At 40.0% G+C, this 14,889-nt stretch overlaps 1 protein-coding gene across 6 annotated transcripts in view; it reads left to right on the top strand.

Annotated features, from left to right (window-relative positions):
• The first annotated feature begins 5,682 nt into the window (after positions 1-5,682).
• The window catches only part of CASD1 (CAS1 domain containing 1), a 28,729-nt gene continuing 19,522 nt past the window's right edge, over positions 5,683-14,889 (top strand). The window contains exons 1-4 of one of the 6 annotated variants that reach the window (XM_084204439.1): positions 5,683-5,953; positions 11,087-11,183; positions 11,864-11,984; positions 13,508-13,552. In XM_084204439.1, coding sequence (XP_084060565.1) covers positions 5,821-5,953; positions 11,087-11,183; positions 11,864-11,984; positions 13,508-13,552 — 396 coding nt within the window. In that variant the 5' untranslated portion in view covers positions 5,683-5,820. Of the gene's footprint in view, positions 5,954-6,204; positions 6,427-11,086; positions 11,184-11,863; positions 11,985-13,356; positions 13,435-13,507; positions 13,553-14,889 lie in introns of those variants that run through there. The other 5 variants (XM_084204442.1, XM_084204441.1, XM_084204440.1 and 2 more) reach the window with 5 other exon arrangements.

Here is a 14,889-nt window from a genome sequence, read left to right as displayed (position 1 = left end):
AACGTTGCAATGTTTGGCTAAAATGAAACTATTTCTATGCAATTTCATTTTAAATAATGATGCTTGGAAATATTTTAGTCTGTTAATCCATTGCTTCATACTTCAGCAAACAAGGGTTTCAGTGAACCTGAGGCTAAACAGAGAATTCCAGATTTGTAGAGTTTCACTGAATGGCTAGGTTTGGAAGGGACCTTAAGGTCATCTGGTTCCAACCCCCTGCCATGGCAGAGGAAAAGCAAAGACCCGTCCCTGGGTGGGCTTGAACCACCAACCTTTCAGTTAACAGCCGAACGCGCTTACCAATTGCGCCACAGAGACTCCCTTGGTGCTGGAATCCTCATAAGAAAAAATAATTTCCCCACCCAAAATAAATTTATGTTCCTAAAAATGTCAGTTTCAAGTAGCAGGGATTTAGTGCAGAGATGCTAAAAGAGAACATGGTCATCACATGGCATCTATATTGCTGGCAGCCAGAAGAAAAGGCTTATAATGCTGCACAAACACAGCAAAGCTTGCACTGTGCCTGTGTAGGCTTCCAAAGGCTGCCCTAGAAATATAAAGAATTCTGAATTTTAAGAAGGCACAACTAGGAGCACAAGGGAGAACCATAAAAAAGGAAACAATATGAAACAAAGTGTTCATGAAAAGAGAATACCTCAATTTGAAAGCAACTAACAGTGACTGCCATTTTTCCTCAACCAGGAGTCAAGAAAAGAGAGGGGGGGGAAATAGAAAAAACTTATACTTCCATACCAAAAAACTCATCAAAACCAAACATTCTTAACCCATTACTTTGATGGATGCAAAGCTTTGAGGATAAAAATGCAAGCAGCTGAAAGAAAAATAATTTGTATTAGTGAGCTGAGCTGGGTCCCAGCCCCTTTTTCAGGACTGTGTAGCTGCACAGCAATGACACACCCCATGATGCAGAAAGGTGTGGCCCCTTGACTGTCCTTAATTAAAGGAAACAGATGACTTAAATATTTGCTATCTGCCCATTTCTCTTCCCTGTCTTCATCTGATCCATCTTTGTTTCAGACCCACAGAAGCCTGAAATGAAAACACTATTAAGCCTCATGTCATAGAACAACAGATGCATTTATCTCTTAGTGATAAAGCTAAATATGGCCTTTGTACATGTGATTTCATAATTACTTCACTTAATACCAGTCTGATTTTAGTGCTGACTATTGAGAAATCGTTATTATAACTGTTACAAAATTAGAAATCTGTAAAAGCAGTAATTGGTGATAGAATTTCCAGGATCTTACAGATTTAAGGGCATATTTGCTTCAGCATTTGGCTACAAATTCAGTACTCAGGCTACACTGGTTGATTGAACAAGTTCACTTAGAAAAAGACTTCTTACACTTCATACTTCTTCTTCATTAATGCAATCAAATATTTGCAATAGGTGGCTACCGTGCATACACATGCCACATGGAACCTCGATTCTTAGGGGAAAATTGATTATCATTATGAGGCTGAAAACCCAGCAATTAAAATGTCTGATGCCATCATTTGGCAGGTACCCAAAAGCTGCCCAGGCAAAAGCTGTATAACTAAAATTTCTACACCCCCCAGGAATCCATTGGAAACATAGCTTTGTTTCTGGAATTACAATTTGACCAGAGCAATTTGGCAATGCTGCACCATTAAAATTAAGAAGTGATATGGTTTGGGGTATGGCAGATCCTACTAATTAATTAGTCAACACTTAACATGTAAGTTAATGTAGGGAATATTCTACTTATTATATAACAGACAGAATGTTCCTTGTGAACATGTGATCATTTCCCTTATAAAGCTTGAAGATTAGAGGTAAGAGATAATTTTTTTTCTAGCTCTGGTGCTTATATTCCTTTCTATATAGATTTGTGAAAAATTATACTCTTATACACAAACTCAGAGGGGAAAATATCACATAAGAATGCCCTACTATTCCTCTGAAAATACTTAAATGTCAGGTCTCTGTTACATCTGACTTTATACTACAATAGCCACTTCATTTTCTTACATGCTCCCAGCCCTTGTGATTACATTGTGCCTTTGCCTGAGGACAGCAGCTCCAACTCGAGAAGCTACACATGGCTGTAATACTGAAAACAGGAAAAAAGGACATCTGCCAGCTCAGTTTATCGGCAAACTCGTATGCCAGGTTTGACCCATGGCACAAAGTTCTCCTTCCATTTATGCTGAGCCTGCCAGGAAAGGTCAGGAAGCATTAAAAGAAGAATTACCTCTTCTAAATTATATCTGTTTAAATGGGATCTGTCCAATTTAAATTTATTTTCTAAATTGAACAGAAAGTCACCATTCTTCATGGTAAGTCATTCACTGTATTTTAACTTACAAGTAAATTACCACATTGCTTGCTATCTCAATTCTGCAGAGGGAGGGTGATTAGTTTAAAATAGATTGGTTCTCTATGAGGGAGTGGAATTAGGTGGGATGAACCCCTTCATTCCTGACTGTTATTAGATTGATTCATAGAGGAAATAGAGCAGCCAAAAACCACGGTAATGACAGCGTCAGATATTAAGAAATATAGAAAACACCACAGCCTCTTATGAAAATAAATAAACCAGTTAACCCAAGGCTACCCCTGTAGAAAAAACATATTTAAAATTCTTCCAGAGGCATTTTACTTGTAATATTCATACATATTATCCCACGTGTACAGCAGTGTCATATCTCCTCTGCCTCTCAAAGGAAACACTTTTCTCTTCTCTGGGTCTTCCCTCTGTGTCTGCTCTAAGTGTTCCCCTCCTACTGATGGTCCTTGATGCTTTCAGCAGAGCAAGCAGAAAGCCAATGGGAAGCTGTAGCATTTGCAAACCAAAAGCTGAGGTTTGACTGATCAGAAGGGCTAGCAACCCTCTGGTTTACTTTCAGCACAATAGATTGATCAGGAAAATAAAGAAGGCACAAAGCTGTTTCTAGCTAATAATAGTTCATGTCTGGAACTGGTTTTATAGGGTACTTTGCAATTCCTAATTAGCCTTTTCTATCAGGCCTTTTATATATAGGGGTTTTGGTGTGAATTACTTAGGTATATGTCATGATGCCAAATTGTGAAAAACAAGGAGGAGCATGTTAGAAGAGAGACCATATGCCTGCAAATCACTTCCTAACTCACAGCACTTCAGCCACAAGCTTCTGACTGAATGAAGGGGATCTCAGTTATTAAACTCCTAAGCAATGTCTCCAAAGAGGCATGGAAGTAAAAGCAGATGTCTTGCTCACACCCATATAAATATTTAATATACATAGGGGGACTATCTTAATTAAGAATCTCAACTTGCAACAATATCAACATGTACAGTCCTAAAATAGCACAGTTGAAATCCACACATGGAGTTTACTAAAGATCAGTGTTAGGTCTTCATGGCAAGTGAGGAATGCCCAGGGACTTCCAGCAGCAGGCAGCAGATCTGAAAGAGCCCTCCAAAGGCTGTATGACAGAATTACTATTTCTAAGGGTTGTAATTTTCTGAGATATATATAAACAGAAATATGGTTGTTTTGATAGCATTTTAGTTCCTGCTGCTCTTTTATAGAAAGATGATGATTTAGTTGAAAATCCCTGAAATTCTCCAGAGACAACCTTGTTGTGGAGACTTGAATTAATTTTTTGATTTTGAGAATAAAATATATAATAAATTATAAATAAATAAAATATAGATAAAAAATATAAAAAATAATAAATTAAATTTCCCTGCTTAAGAATTGTGCCCACTCTAACTGAGAAGCTGAGTCAAGATCGCAGGAGTTCTGGCAGAACCCCATGCTTTCTGGATCTGCCCTGCTTATAGTAACAGCAGCAAACTGGGTAAGTTTTGAGGAGCTGCACTCGTCATAAATGGACCTTGCAGACTTGCCCCATAGCCCTCAAACTTAACATATTTACATTGCAGAATGACACAGGCAGAAGTAAATATGTTTTGGTGGGATGAAAAGTCTCACTTGTTCGTGAACAAATGTTATATAAACAGGTGAAGAAGAGTATCTGTGGTCCTCAATGACTGCAGGAAAGATACATTTCATAAGACTGTAAAGAATCATTATGAGCAACAATGCAAAAAGCTACAAAATAGTCTAGCTAGAGATTATGTTTAAAAGTGTTTAAGTTGCTTCTTAAAGTGTAAAATGCATATGAAATTAAGACAAAGAAACTGAAGCACTATCAGGAATATTTTAACAATCTAAACAAACTTTAACAATCAAGTTTGCTCACAGTAAGAAGGCTTTGAAAATTCCTGGCTTTTTAAATGAGACATGAGCAAAAAAATAATGCATCAATGAGAATTTTTCGTTAATGGAGTAAAAGAATCCCTACTACAACCAGAAATGGGGGGTTGCTTTGTCCGTATTTTTGTCGTTGTAATTGTTTTGGTTTGGTTTTGTTGGGGGTTTTCTGGAAAAACATAACCAAGTAACTACCAATCTGTATACTTGGTACCATTTTTCTCTCTCTTTCCCTGAGGGAATAAACCTGAGCATTTTAAAATAGTGAAGTGTTTTTATTATTTAAAAAGAATACTGAAAAGGTGAATGAATCAACAGACAGACTTGAATAGGAGTATAGTCTATACATGTTGGCAGACAGTAAAGACATCAGTTGGATAGAAATGGGACATACATTGAATATATAGTAACAGAACACATCAGAATAATACTTAGAACTCAAATTTTGTATGTACATAACATTATGTGACTACATACTGCACACATTTCCTAAGTTTTAAATTTGTTTGTACGGTTTATATATGGTTACTTTATTTTGTGGAAATATTTTTCCTGTGGCAACCTGCCCTGCTCTGGGCCTGCAGGGTTTGGTGGCAACTTCCCAGCCCCACCACTGATGAGGGACTGGATTCCCAGCCCATATTTCCTGCCCAACTCACGTAGCTGCCTGTGGAGGAGCAGAATTTCCCTTTTGTAAATCTTAGCAAGATTTGATTTCAGCAAACCCAAACCCAGGTAAATCTGTGGGGGTTGGCCTCTTCTCCCATAGGATGAGAGGACACAGTCTTAAGATGCACCACAGTAGATTTAGGTTGAATATTGGGAAGAATTTCTTCAGAGAAAAGGTGATTATGGGCAGCCCGGGAGGTGGTTGAGTCACCATCCCTGGAGGTGTTTAAGGAAAGACTGCATGTCTTTCCTTAAACTCAGTGACATGGTCCAGTTGGCATGGTGGTGCCCGGTCACAGGTTGGACTCGATGATCCCAGAGGTCTTTTCCAGATTCCACAGAATCTGATTCTGTGATTCTGTGTGTCAGCTTGCTTGTACAGTTACCCGCGTTCAGAGGGAGTGAGCGTCTCCCAGCCTGGAATGGCCATTTCGTTGTCAACAGAAGAGTGACAAGTGTTTCAAACGCATTATTTGGAACGAAGCCCTCACTGCTCAGTGCCCGATAGGGACCGTGTACGGCACAGACCCTCGCCCAGCTCCTCATTCACGGAGCAGAGTCCCCAGGGGGTTTCCGCCTCGCCGCCGCCCCCTCAGCTGCGGGGCTCGGGCCGAGCGCGGTGCGATCCCGTGGAATCCACCGGGCATCCTCACGGCGCCGCGGGGCGGGGAGGCGAACGCTGGAGCCGCCCGCTGGCGGTCGAGGGGAAGCGGCGGCGCCTCGAGAGGGGCGCCGGCTCCGCCCCTGGGCCGGGGGGCGTGGGGCTGCTCTCGGCCGCGGCGGCGGGGACGGCGGCAGCGGCAGCCGCAGCGGCGGGGTCCGCGTTGGCCGCCGGCGGGGACCCAGTGCTGCCCCGCCGCGCCCGCCCGCCCCATCGCACGCTGTTGTCATGGAGGAGCCAAGATGGCGGCGCTGGCCTACACCGGGGGCAAGCGGGAGATCAACTACTACTTCAGCGTGAGGAGCGCCAAGGCGCTGGCGCTGGGCGCCGTCCTGCTCCTCACCGCCTGCCACGCCGCCTCCCGCCGCTACCGAGGTGAGGGGGCGGCCGCGGGCGCTCTGCGGGGGGCCACGGCTGCCGGGCAGGGGAGGCGGAGCCCCGGCGGAGCTCGGGAACCGCGGCCGTGCAGGGAGGGCGGAGGGTCCCTCCGTCCGGGGCAGCCGGTCTGGGCAGCGTAGCGCGGCGGGTCGCTGGCTGCCGAGAGACGCGACCTTGGGGGACAGCGGGGACCCGGCCCGCGGGGCTCTGCGGGCCCGGCCTGGGGGTCGCCGCAGGCCCCGCCGGTCGGGCGAGGCCCCGCGGAGTGAGGGGGCGAGCGGGGCTGGCGGGGCTGTGGCTATGCGGTGTTTGCACTGGGAGTTCGCCGCAGCTCCGGGGGCCCGGCCTGCGGCAGGTGAAGCTGCAGGGGTAGAGGGTGACTTCTTCCCTGTCACTTGTTTCCTTACGGCATGATTAATGGCCAATTACCTGGCAGTTAGTGGTTAAAGTCTTAATTGGTACGAAATCTGGTATGTATTGTTTCACTCTTTGAACCATCGCCTCAAACATAACGAAACCGGCCGCTCTGGTGGATGAAGCGCAGTAGAGAGCTGCTTGCCTTCACGTGTTGTCGGTGGCCGTGGACATTGCCGCGGCCAGGCTCTGGGCACCGAGCGAGCTTGTGTCACTGTGGCCGTGGCCGGCTGCGCACGGGCGCGCCTCGGTTACGGGGCGCCGGGAGCTCGGCTCGTTCCTCCTCGCTAGGGTTGTTTTGGCCCTGAAGCAGAGAAACTTGGCATGATCCGTAAATGCAAATGCAGCCGCTGAAGGATATATTTACTTGTTTCTGTGTCACGCTGAAAAATGTGGTATGTTTTTGTGGGTAAATGAAAAAGTTGATCTGTAGGGAGGTGACCGCGGCTCTTTTTGTTGTAGCACAACTGGTGTCGTGTTCTAACACTTGGCTGCTAGCATTCAAGGGAGGCAAGGTTGAGCGAGGCAGTTCATTGTGGAAATGGAAAAAGGGGTAGGGATCTCTGTGTTTACAATTCCCTAGATTCACCCTCTAGCTGGCATGTCGTAAGTCTGATAAACTGACTAGTATTAAATTGGAGGACTTGGAAACATTTATTGAATTCTAGAGTAAATCAAACATGAGGTAATTGAACTTGCCTGTTGTGCAGTGTTCCTTAAGGGACAAAAGAGTCATAAAACTAGACAGAAGGAAGGTGGCAAATTTTTAAAGAGGGATTGCAAAACTAAGCAAATGGGGGCTGACATATCAAGCAAGTTACAAGGAAAATAAAATATGTATAATTTCAGTATATTCTGTGAGAGTTAAGAAGGGGGGTGAGTCTTAGATTGCAAAATGGTGATAATCTGCTGGCCTTTATGTAAACTGTATGAATTGTTATAAACCTTTCAAGTTTTTTCACCTAAGGCTTTTAGTTTCTTGAAGCAATTAAAGGGTAAGGGAAAGGTTTTCCCATAAGTGTTTAAAAGGTAGGAGGACATGGAATTGTAGTGAAAACACACTTACCAATTTGGGCTTCTATGAACATAAAATGTTCAAAAGAGAAGTTTAGAAAAGGAAGGTGGAAAAGTTACAACAGATGAATTTTTAGGATAGGTTAAAGCAGAGGTGCTTTAATCGAAGAGATCATTCTGCAAACCTGCAGTGATACCAAACAGTTGAATTCAGCAAATGCCACAGTACTTTTGGCATGTAATGAAAAAAACAGGTTTTAGTTGAGCTTTAGCTGTACACTGATAGTGCACAGCTAAAACTCACTGGCACCTCACTTACTCTCAGTGGTGTTGATCACCCGCTCTTAGTAGCGGTATGATAGAACTTGGAAAGTGTGTACAAAAGAGCAACATAAATGGCAGAAGAATGAAACAGCTTCTCTATGACAAATAATAAACTAAAATTCTGGTTCCTGGAGAGAAATCTAGTAACTTCTTAATGTTCTCAAATGCTAGGAATTATTGGGGGAAGGTAAATTGGTTTTTACTGTGCCATAACACAAAAAGTATCAACTGACAAAGGAAATTGGGTAATAGATTTTAAATGATCACAAGAAAGCACTTTCTTTTACACATAAGACATTTTACACTGAGATTTTTATATCAAAATATCCCAAAAAAGATTATTATGATTTCCAGAGGGTGTTTGAGGTAGGGCTGCAAACAGGCTCAAAGTAGCTAGGCTGTGAAGGCCAGGCTATGTCACGTAAGTGAATGCTGTGTTTGTTGTGCCTTTATACTTCCCCTTTTGTCTGATTGTCATTACGTGGAAATGTTTTAGCTAATTTGGGCCACAGCCATGCAAGTGCATATTATAGGTAGGAGCAGCCCAGTGTACTTTCAGTCAAACTTACCTGTATAAAGTTTACTTTTTTGAAAAAATGCTGAACTGGGGTTGTGGAAGGTCACATTTGTGTTCAGGAAGACTGTCGTATTTATGGGTCACCTACATTTTTTTTTTTACAAAAGAATGTGAATAAAGAGAAGGTAGAGGCTGTCTTTAATTTGTGGAGAGTTAAGTGGGTTCAATGTTTACATACTATCCAGTGAAGTTAATGCTTTGTGGTTTTCAGTTGTTATATTTCAAAGGTACAGTCCTAAACCATTTTGGAAATAAGAATTTATTTAGAATTTTGCATTCTTAAAATTAAACTCTGTTTAAAACTACATTTCTTACTTAGAGTAATAGAGAGAAACTGAGTTTCTAGCTCTTTGAGAGTATGTATTTTAGAGAAAACTTTGTGAAACATTTTGCTCTGGTGCTCAATGAAGACTTTGAGATTTCACAATTTCAACTGAATAACCATGATTTTGAGAAATGATAAATTAGAATAATGAACATTAAAAATTTCAGAAAAATTATACCCTTAGTATAACTATAATGTTGTGTATCTAAGTAAGCGTAAAACTTAATGTTTTGGAAGGATAATTTACACAAAGAAAGAGTTTAAAAAGAATTATCTTTGTTTGTGTATACATTGGCATTTGAAATTCTTTTTCTTGGGTTTTGAGTTGGTTTTTTGGTTGGGTTTCTTGTTGTTTGTTTGGTTTCTTCTTTTAAGATCTCATTGATCTTAAGAAGAAGTAGTTGTGGTATATTAAAATGAGCATAGTTCTTTAGCTGCTATTTCACCTGCTAAATCCAGAGTTGAGCTTTTCTGGAGGCACTCTCTGGTTTGTAACCTCCTCTTTACTTTCTTGGCTGCTGTTTCAGTTTTGCTTTATTCCCCTACTTCATCTTCTCCCCTTATTTTCTACCAGTATGTTTAAAGGAAGATATCAAACTTGAGTAATAGCCTGAGTGAGTTTCAGGAGCTTTTTAATATTGCTCAGGGCAATGGTAAGATAATGAGTACCTGGAGTTGGGAAAGAAGGCATAACCCATTGACATGCACTATTGTCTCTATGTTTGAAATGTATACAATGTGTGATGTTTGGAATGTAACTTCAGTGAATGTAGTGTAGGATGAAGGATTGAAGGATTGATCTCTTTATGGGCAATTATTGTGGTGGAAGTGCCATGGAGTGCAGAGCTACTGAGCTTGGGTCATGACCTCTATGTAAGGACATCCTCCCGTCTCGAAAACTCAATTGAGAAAGAAGTGATAGTGGTCTTCAAATCATGGCAGATATAAGCCCAAACTGCCCTGTTCCCTTGAAGAACCAGGGAGAGCCCCAGGTAAATCTAGTAGAAACCATAATTCAGATAAAGGCAGATGATTCTTCAAGCATCAGCTCTGGATATAGAAAACTCTGGAAGGATTCTGTGGGTGCTAAGAACTTGAAGACTGCATGTCCGTTTCACTAAATCCTTGGAATGAACATAGTTGGGAGAATATTGGGCAAGAGCATAATGTTTATTTGCCCTCTTCTTAGTCATCTCTGAGCATCTGCTTTTTGCCCCTGTTGAAGGTGGAAAACTAGGCTAGACTGACCACTGGTCTGACCATGAATAACTGTCCTGATTTTCTTACATATCTTTCTCAGCAAGTTAATGGATGTCAGAGCGAGTCTGATTAGTGGTGGATATTCTTTTACAAAGTTCACTCTTATATCACTTTCATACATCTCCCAGCTGTCATCATCTGCAAAGTGGAGGCCTTCATATCAGTAATAACTCTAAACCACCTTGTTATCAAACTCATGTTGCTTTTGATTAGATAGTTTTTTTATTATTCCTGACAGTTTCATTTTTTTATGCAACTTACTTGATGTTATAGTTTGCATGAGTTTGCAAGTTTGAGGATCAGGGAAATTGTGTTGCTTGAAAACCAAAGTATGAGTTGAGCTTAATGAAGTGAAGGTTTCAGAGAAAGTGTTAGGTAGGGGCAGTGGTACATTGTTTCTGCCCAAGCTAGAACAAGTCCGTACCACTTCATTCACAACCATTTCCCTGTTTGTCAGTGCTCGGAAATGCCAAGTATGACAAAAATGTTGGAGAGCAACTTCTCTTGCAATGAATGGGCTCAGTTGTGTTCAGTTATAAATCAGCAGAATCTGACATGGAGTTGGAAAGATAACAGTCATTGATTTCATAACTGAGATATCTGAAATTTAACATGACCTGAAACATCAGCACCTGTAAAATTATTAATCTTAATTAGCATAAAGCAAATTGACTGGAAGAGATAAGTGCAGTTCAGAATCATTAGCAAATTGATGTGTAAATGTCTGGGGGTTTTTTTGTGTATTAACCCATATCACCTGTTCTAAGGTGACCACATGACCATGTCTTGCAAAAACTTGTAATGAGTTTTATGTTCTATACAAGATGCTGTGCATGGTGATTCTGTGTAGAAGATTACTTTATTCAACAGTTGTATTCTATAATTTCATATTTGGGATAGTAGATAGCAAAGTGGATTGGTGTCTCTTAAAGGAAATGCCATTCTAAGTAACAGCATCTTTCTGACAGCAGAAGTGGGAACACTAACATTTTGTGGCCAGGAGTGGGATTTACAGAACACTATTGTATAATGAGTGAGAAGGCAACTTGCAGAAGCTTGTGCAAGATGTATTTACAATCAGTTAAATTTGTTTACTGCTGTTGATTATTTCAATTTCTGTTTTTCAGATGTTGTCAAATTAGTTTTTATAATGGCAACAGGGCTATGTTTTATATTTCATGTGTCTGAATTCTAATCTTAATATAACATTTCAAAGGTGGTGATACATGTGAGTATCTTCTGTCCAGTGGGAGATTTCTTGGAGAAAAAGTATGGCAACCTCACAGTTGTATGATGCATAAGTATAAAAATAGGTAAGGAAGCTCATGTCTTCTGTTCATCTGTAAATAAGCATCCTTGTTTGACTGCAGCTGTAGTAATTGCTGTAATTGTAGTAATAGTGTAATCTGTTATTCACTTTATATCTGATACTCTAGGCTTTCAAAAATGCACATTTATGAGAAAGAAGTCTTTTCCAAGTACTTTATCTGTGTCTACAGTGTTTACCATAGTTGTATTTCTGTATAAAAATACAAATAAATGTTGGTGATGGAAGTACTGGCACAAGTTATGGAGAGCCACGTGAGGCTGCATATGTCACTTGCAGATTGCTGACCTTACATGTCAAATTGCAAGTAAAAATATCCCAAAAAAATCACCTATGACTCTATGACTGTTTTTCACTTCCTAGTAAGAGAACTCTTTTTTTTTTTTTTGAGTTATGCTGTGTATTACCATTTTGAAACATCTGTATTTGTAGCACACATAATAGGAAACCTGCTTAGTTTATTGTCTAATCACATTAGCAGGAGAGTTAATTTTCAATTCTGTGCAAATTGCAATAAATTGTTTATTAATTCAGCATGTAAAAAAAAATTTATCATGCCTTAGAGCTGGATATAATGTTTAGAATTATCTATATAGCTCCGTAGATTTTGAGAATACTTCTTTCTAAGGTACATATTTTCTTTAATGTTGCTGTTTTGTTTTACAGTGAAGCAAAAAATTGCCTCATAGACAAACATGTTGTATTTATAGGAGATTCTAGAATTCGACAGCTGTTCTATTCATTCATAAAACTGATAAATCCTCAAGTCAAAGAAGAGGGAATTAAGGTGAGATAGCTTGTTTTGGTGATTGATTTTTTTTTTCTTGCTTCCCAATTTACCTCATAACTCTACTCTGAACTTCAAAAAATCAAATTATACTGTTTTCTGGCCTTGCCATGTGAAAGGAGAAGCGCAGAAAGGTCTTTTGAAGAAGATTAGACCAAAATAATTGTTTGGGTACACATGAGATAGTTGCGAATCTCAGAACTGGAAGCTCAAGAGAAAGCTTGCAGCAGCCTGGGAATAAATTAGTGAAGCTGACTTGTCCCATAGCAATTTATGCTTTGCATTTGGTTTCTTGATGAGAAAATGATTGCTCCTTTGTGTGTTTTTAAATAGTAATAATTCATGCCTTCTAATTTGTCATTTAAAATGTCAGTTAAATTGCTGATCTAATCTGTTCATAAAAATCCTTGGGGCAATGACAGATTTCCAGGTCTAACTAGAAGCTGAAACTAAAAATATCTTCAGGTCTTACCTTCTTTTTGATCACCGATGAAGAGCTGTCTGAATTTTATAATGTTAAGTATGTAAACTGCAGCCAGGTGGAAGGAGGAAGAAAGGATTTAGGTGTATCATTTGTTGAACAAAATGCTGTTTTGCTTTGCTCTGTGATACTTTTTGGGCACGTGTCTTCATAGATGTATGTACATACATGATGGAAAAGACACCTTTCAATAGTACATCAGATTTGTCAATTATTTAGTAATTCTGTCACTTAGAAGTGCAAGGTGGCAGCTTGTCCAGCATGCAGCATGCAATCACTTCCACCTGTCAAAACAAGATGTTTGATTGATCCAAGAACTCTGTTTTTCTTAGTCAAGGTTGTTCTTGCTGCCCAAAAGTAATGGTGAGATGATAGAGTGCTGTAATGGATCTTGAGTTGAGAGTATTTTTTGTCAAGTGTTATTGAAATCAAGATCTCAGTTTGAAGAAGAGAAGTACACTTGTTCTTATGGATCAGTACCAAAATTAATACCGTGTTTTATAATTTTAAAGGAGTATTGTGAATGCATATCTGACTCCTTCCTTTCTGACTTACAGTTTTCACTCAGAAAATTTAATAATGCATTATAGATTTTATTTCTGCCTGACACTATTGTCTTTTATTCTTTAATTAAAACTGTGTTGGTTGTTTTGTGTAAAGGAGATGGGCAGATAAAAAGGAAGGCTGGAAAAAGGCAGCGTAAGAAAAGAAAGAGGAAAAGTCATAAGTTTTTCTTATGCTGGGAGGCTAAATTTAGGAAAATATTTGATACCTTTGTAACAGAGTGAGCAGAAAGCATTTCAGAGACTTTGTTGGCTAGACTGCTTCCAGGAAAAATAACTGTTTATTTTAGTAGCTTGTTTTATCAAGAAAGCAGCATAAATATTTTGCGTGAGTACACTGACAAGTTTATACAAGGAAAATCCTTTCCTCTGAAGATAAATATTGGGTGAGAGCAAGTTAGCATAGGTATGTAAATATTTTGTTTTCATTCTCAAAGTTTCTCTTACTTTGTTTTTATTGTTTTGGGGGTTTTTGACAGCATGGAAATATCCCGTTTGAAGATAAATCTGCTTCAATTAAAGTGGTAAGTTTTTATCTAGTGTTAAATTGCAAACCATAATCGTGTTATTATTTTATCCAATATCACTGAAAATGCCGTCAGAGCTGAAAAGTTAAAAGAAGGTTAAGACCATCAACATTCTTTATAAATATTTCACAGATGTTTCACAGTGCATCTTAACATACTATATTTTAAGAGAATTTGGCATGGAGTACTTGTATTGTGTGGAGTACCTGTATTAGTTTTGGGCATAAGCTCTGGAACTGTGCATAATTTTTGTCAGATATTACAATTTGGCCTTTTCAAGTATACCTTTTTGCCAGGAAGTTTACTCTTTTCATGCTGTAAAAAATATATATGTGGGTCTCCTTGGATTGGTAATTGTAATTGCCATTGAGTTTTCTATGCTATCCCAACAAGTAATCGTGCCACTGTTTTTGCTTGGAGAAATAAGCACAATGTTGATTATAATGTGGATGTTTTTAAAAAGTAAACAAAGTACTTGAGGCTAGTTTTTCTGAAGGGCTCTGTTCTCCTCTGCCCTGGCAATGGAGATGCTGTCGTCAGTAGCTTTCTTTGCTTCCCATGACAGCTGTCAGCAGTGCTGGCATTGTGGTAGTCATGTATTTATTTATGCCCTGAAGAAAACTCATTCTCTATTCACCAAAACCGAAGAAGCAGTGTGTTTGCTGAGTTCTCTGAATATGGGTTTTCAGTACTTGTTTGTGTACATGGTTAAGATTTAGGGTACAGAATAACATTTTAGGGTGGTAAGCCCATGGCAATTTAAGCATGTGCTGACCTACTCTGTTGGCCTTCACAGTATGTTCTTGTGTTTGTGCTGTAGCTAGCACTGGTGAGCTGTGGAGTGGGTTGTTTCAGGAATCAATTCAGCCAAAAAGTTACTTTGTAGGATTCCTTTTCAGTCAGGTCTGATGTGGTTCATCATGTGGTTATCTGAATGCTGGAAAAGATGGGACAGAACACAAGGCATGACAAAGAGGCTCATGCAGTGTGATTTGCATTGGGCTGGCATGACAGGGTCACATCTTCAAAACTCCTTAACCACAAAGATTTGAGATGGCAGGTCTGGGCTTTTGGGAGACGTCTCATAGTTAATATATTCCCAGTCTGCTGCTTCCTTGTTTTGTTGCAGTGTTGCTCTTTGACATTATTGGCATGGTAGCTGAATTTCCATATTCAGACTGACTGTGACCCAATAATCCAAATGTGGAAAATACTTGACCATCAAAAGAGAAAATTACTGGAAACAAGTGGAGAGTTTAATTTTGCCCTTTCTAGTCGTCACAGTTACTCTTCTGTCCTCCGGCCACTGTAGAGGACTGCATGATTGTTCGCAA

The sequence above is a fragment of the Fringilla coelebs genome (assembly GCF_963513975.1).
Source record: "Fringilla coelebs genome assembly, chromosome: 1".
NCBI lineage: Eukaryota > Metazoa > Chordata > Aves > Passeriformes > Fringillidae > Fringilla > Fringilla coelebs.
This window is presented reverse-complemented; position numbering and strand designations above follow the sequence as displayed.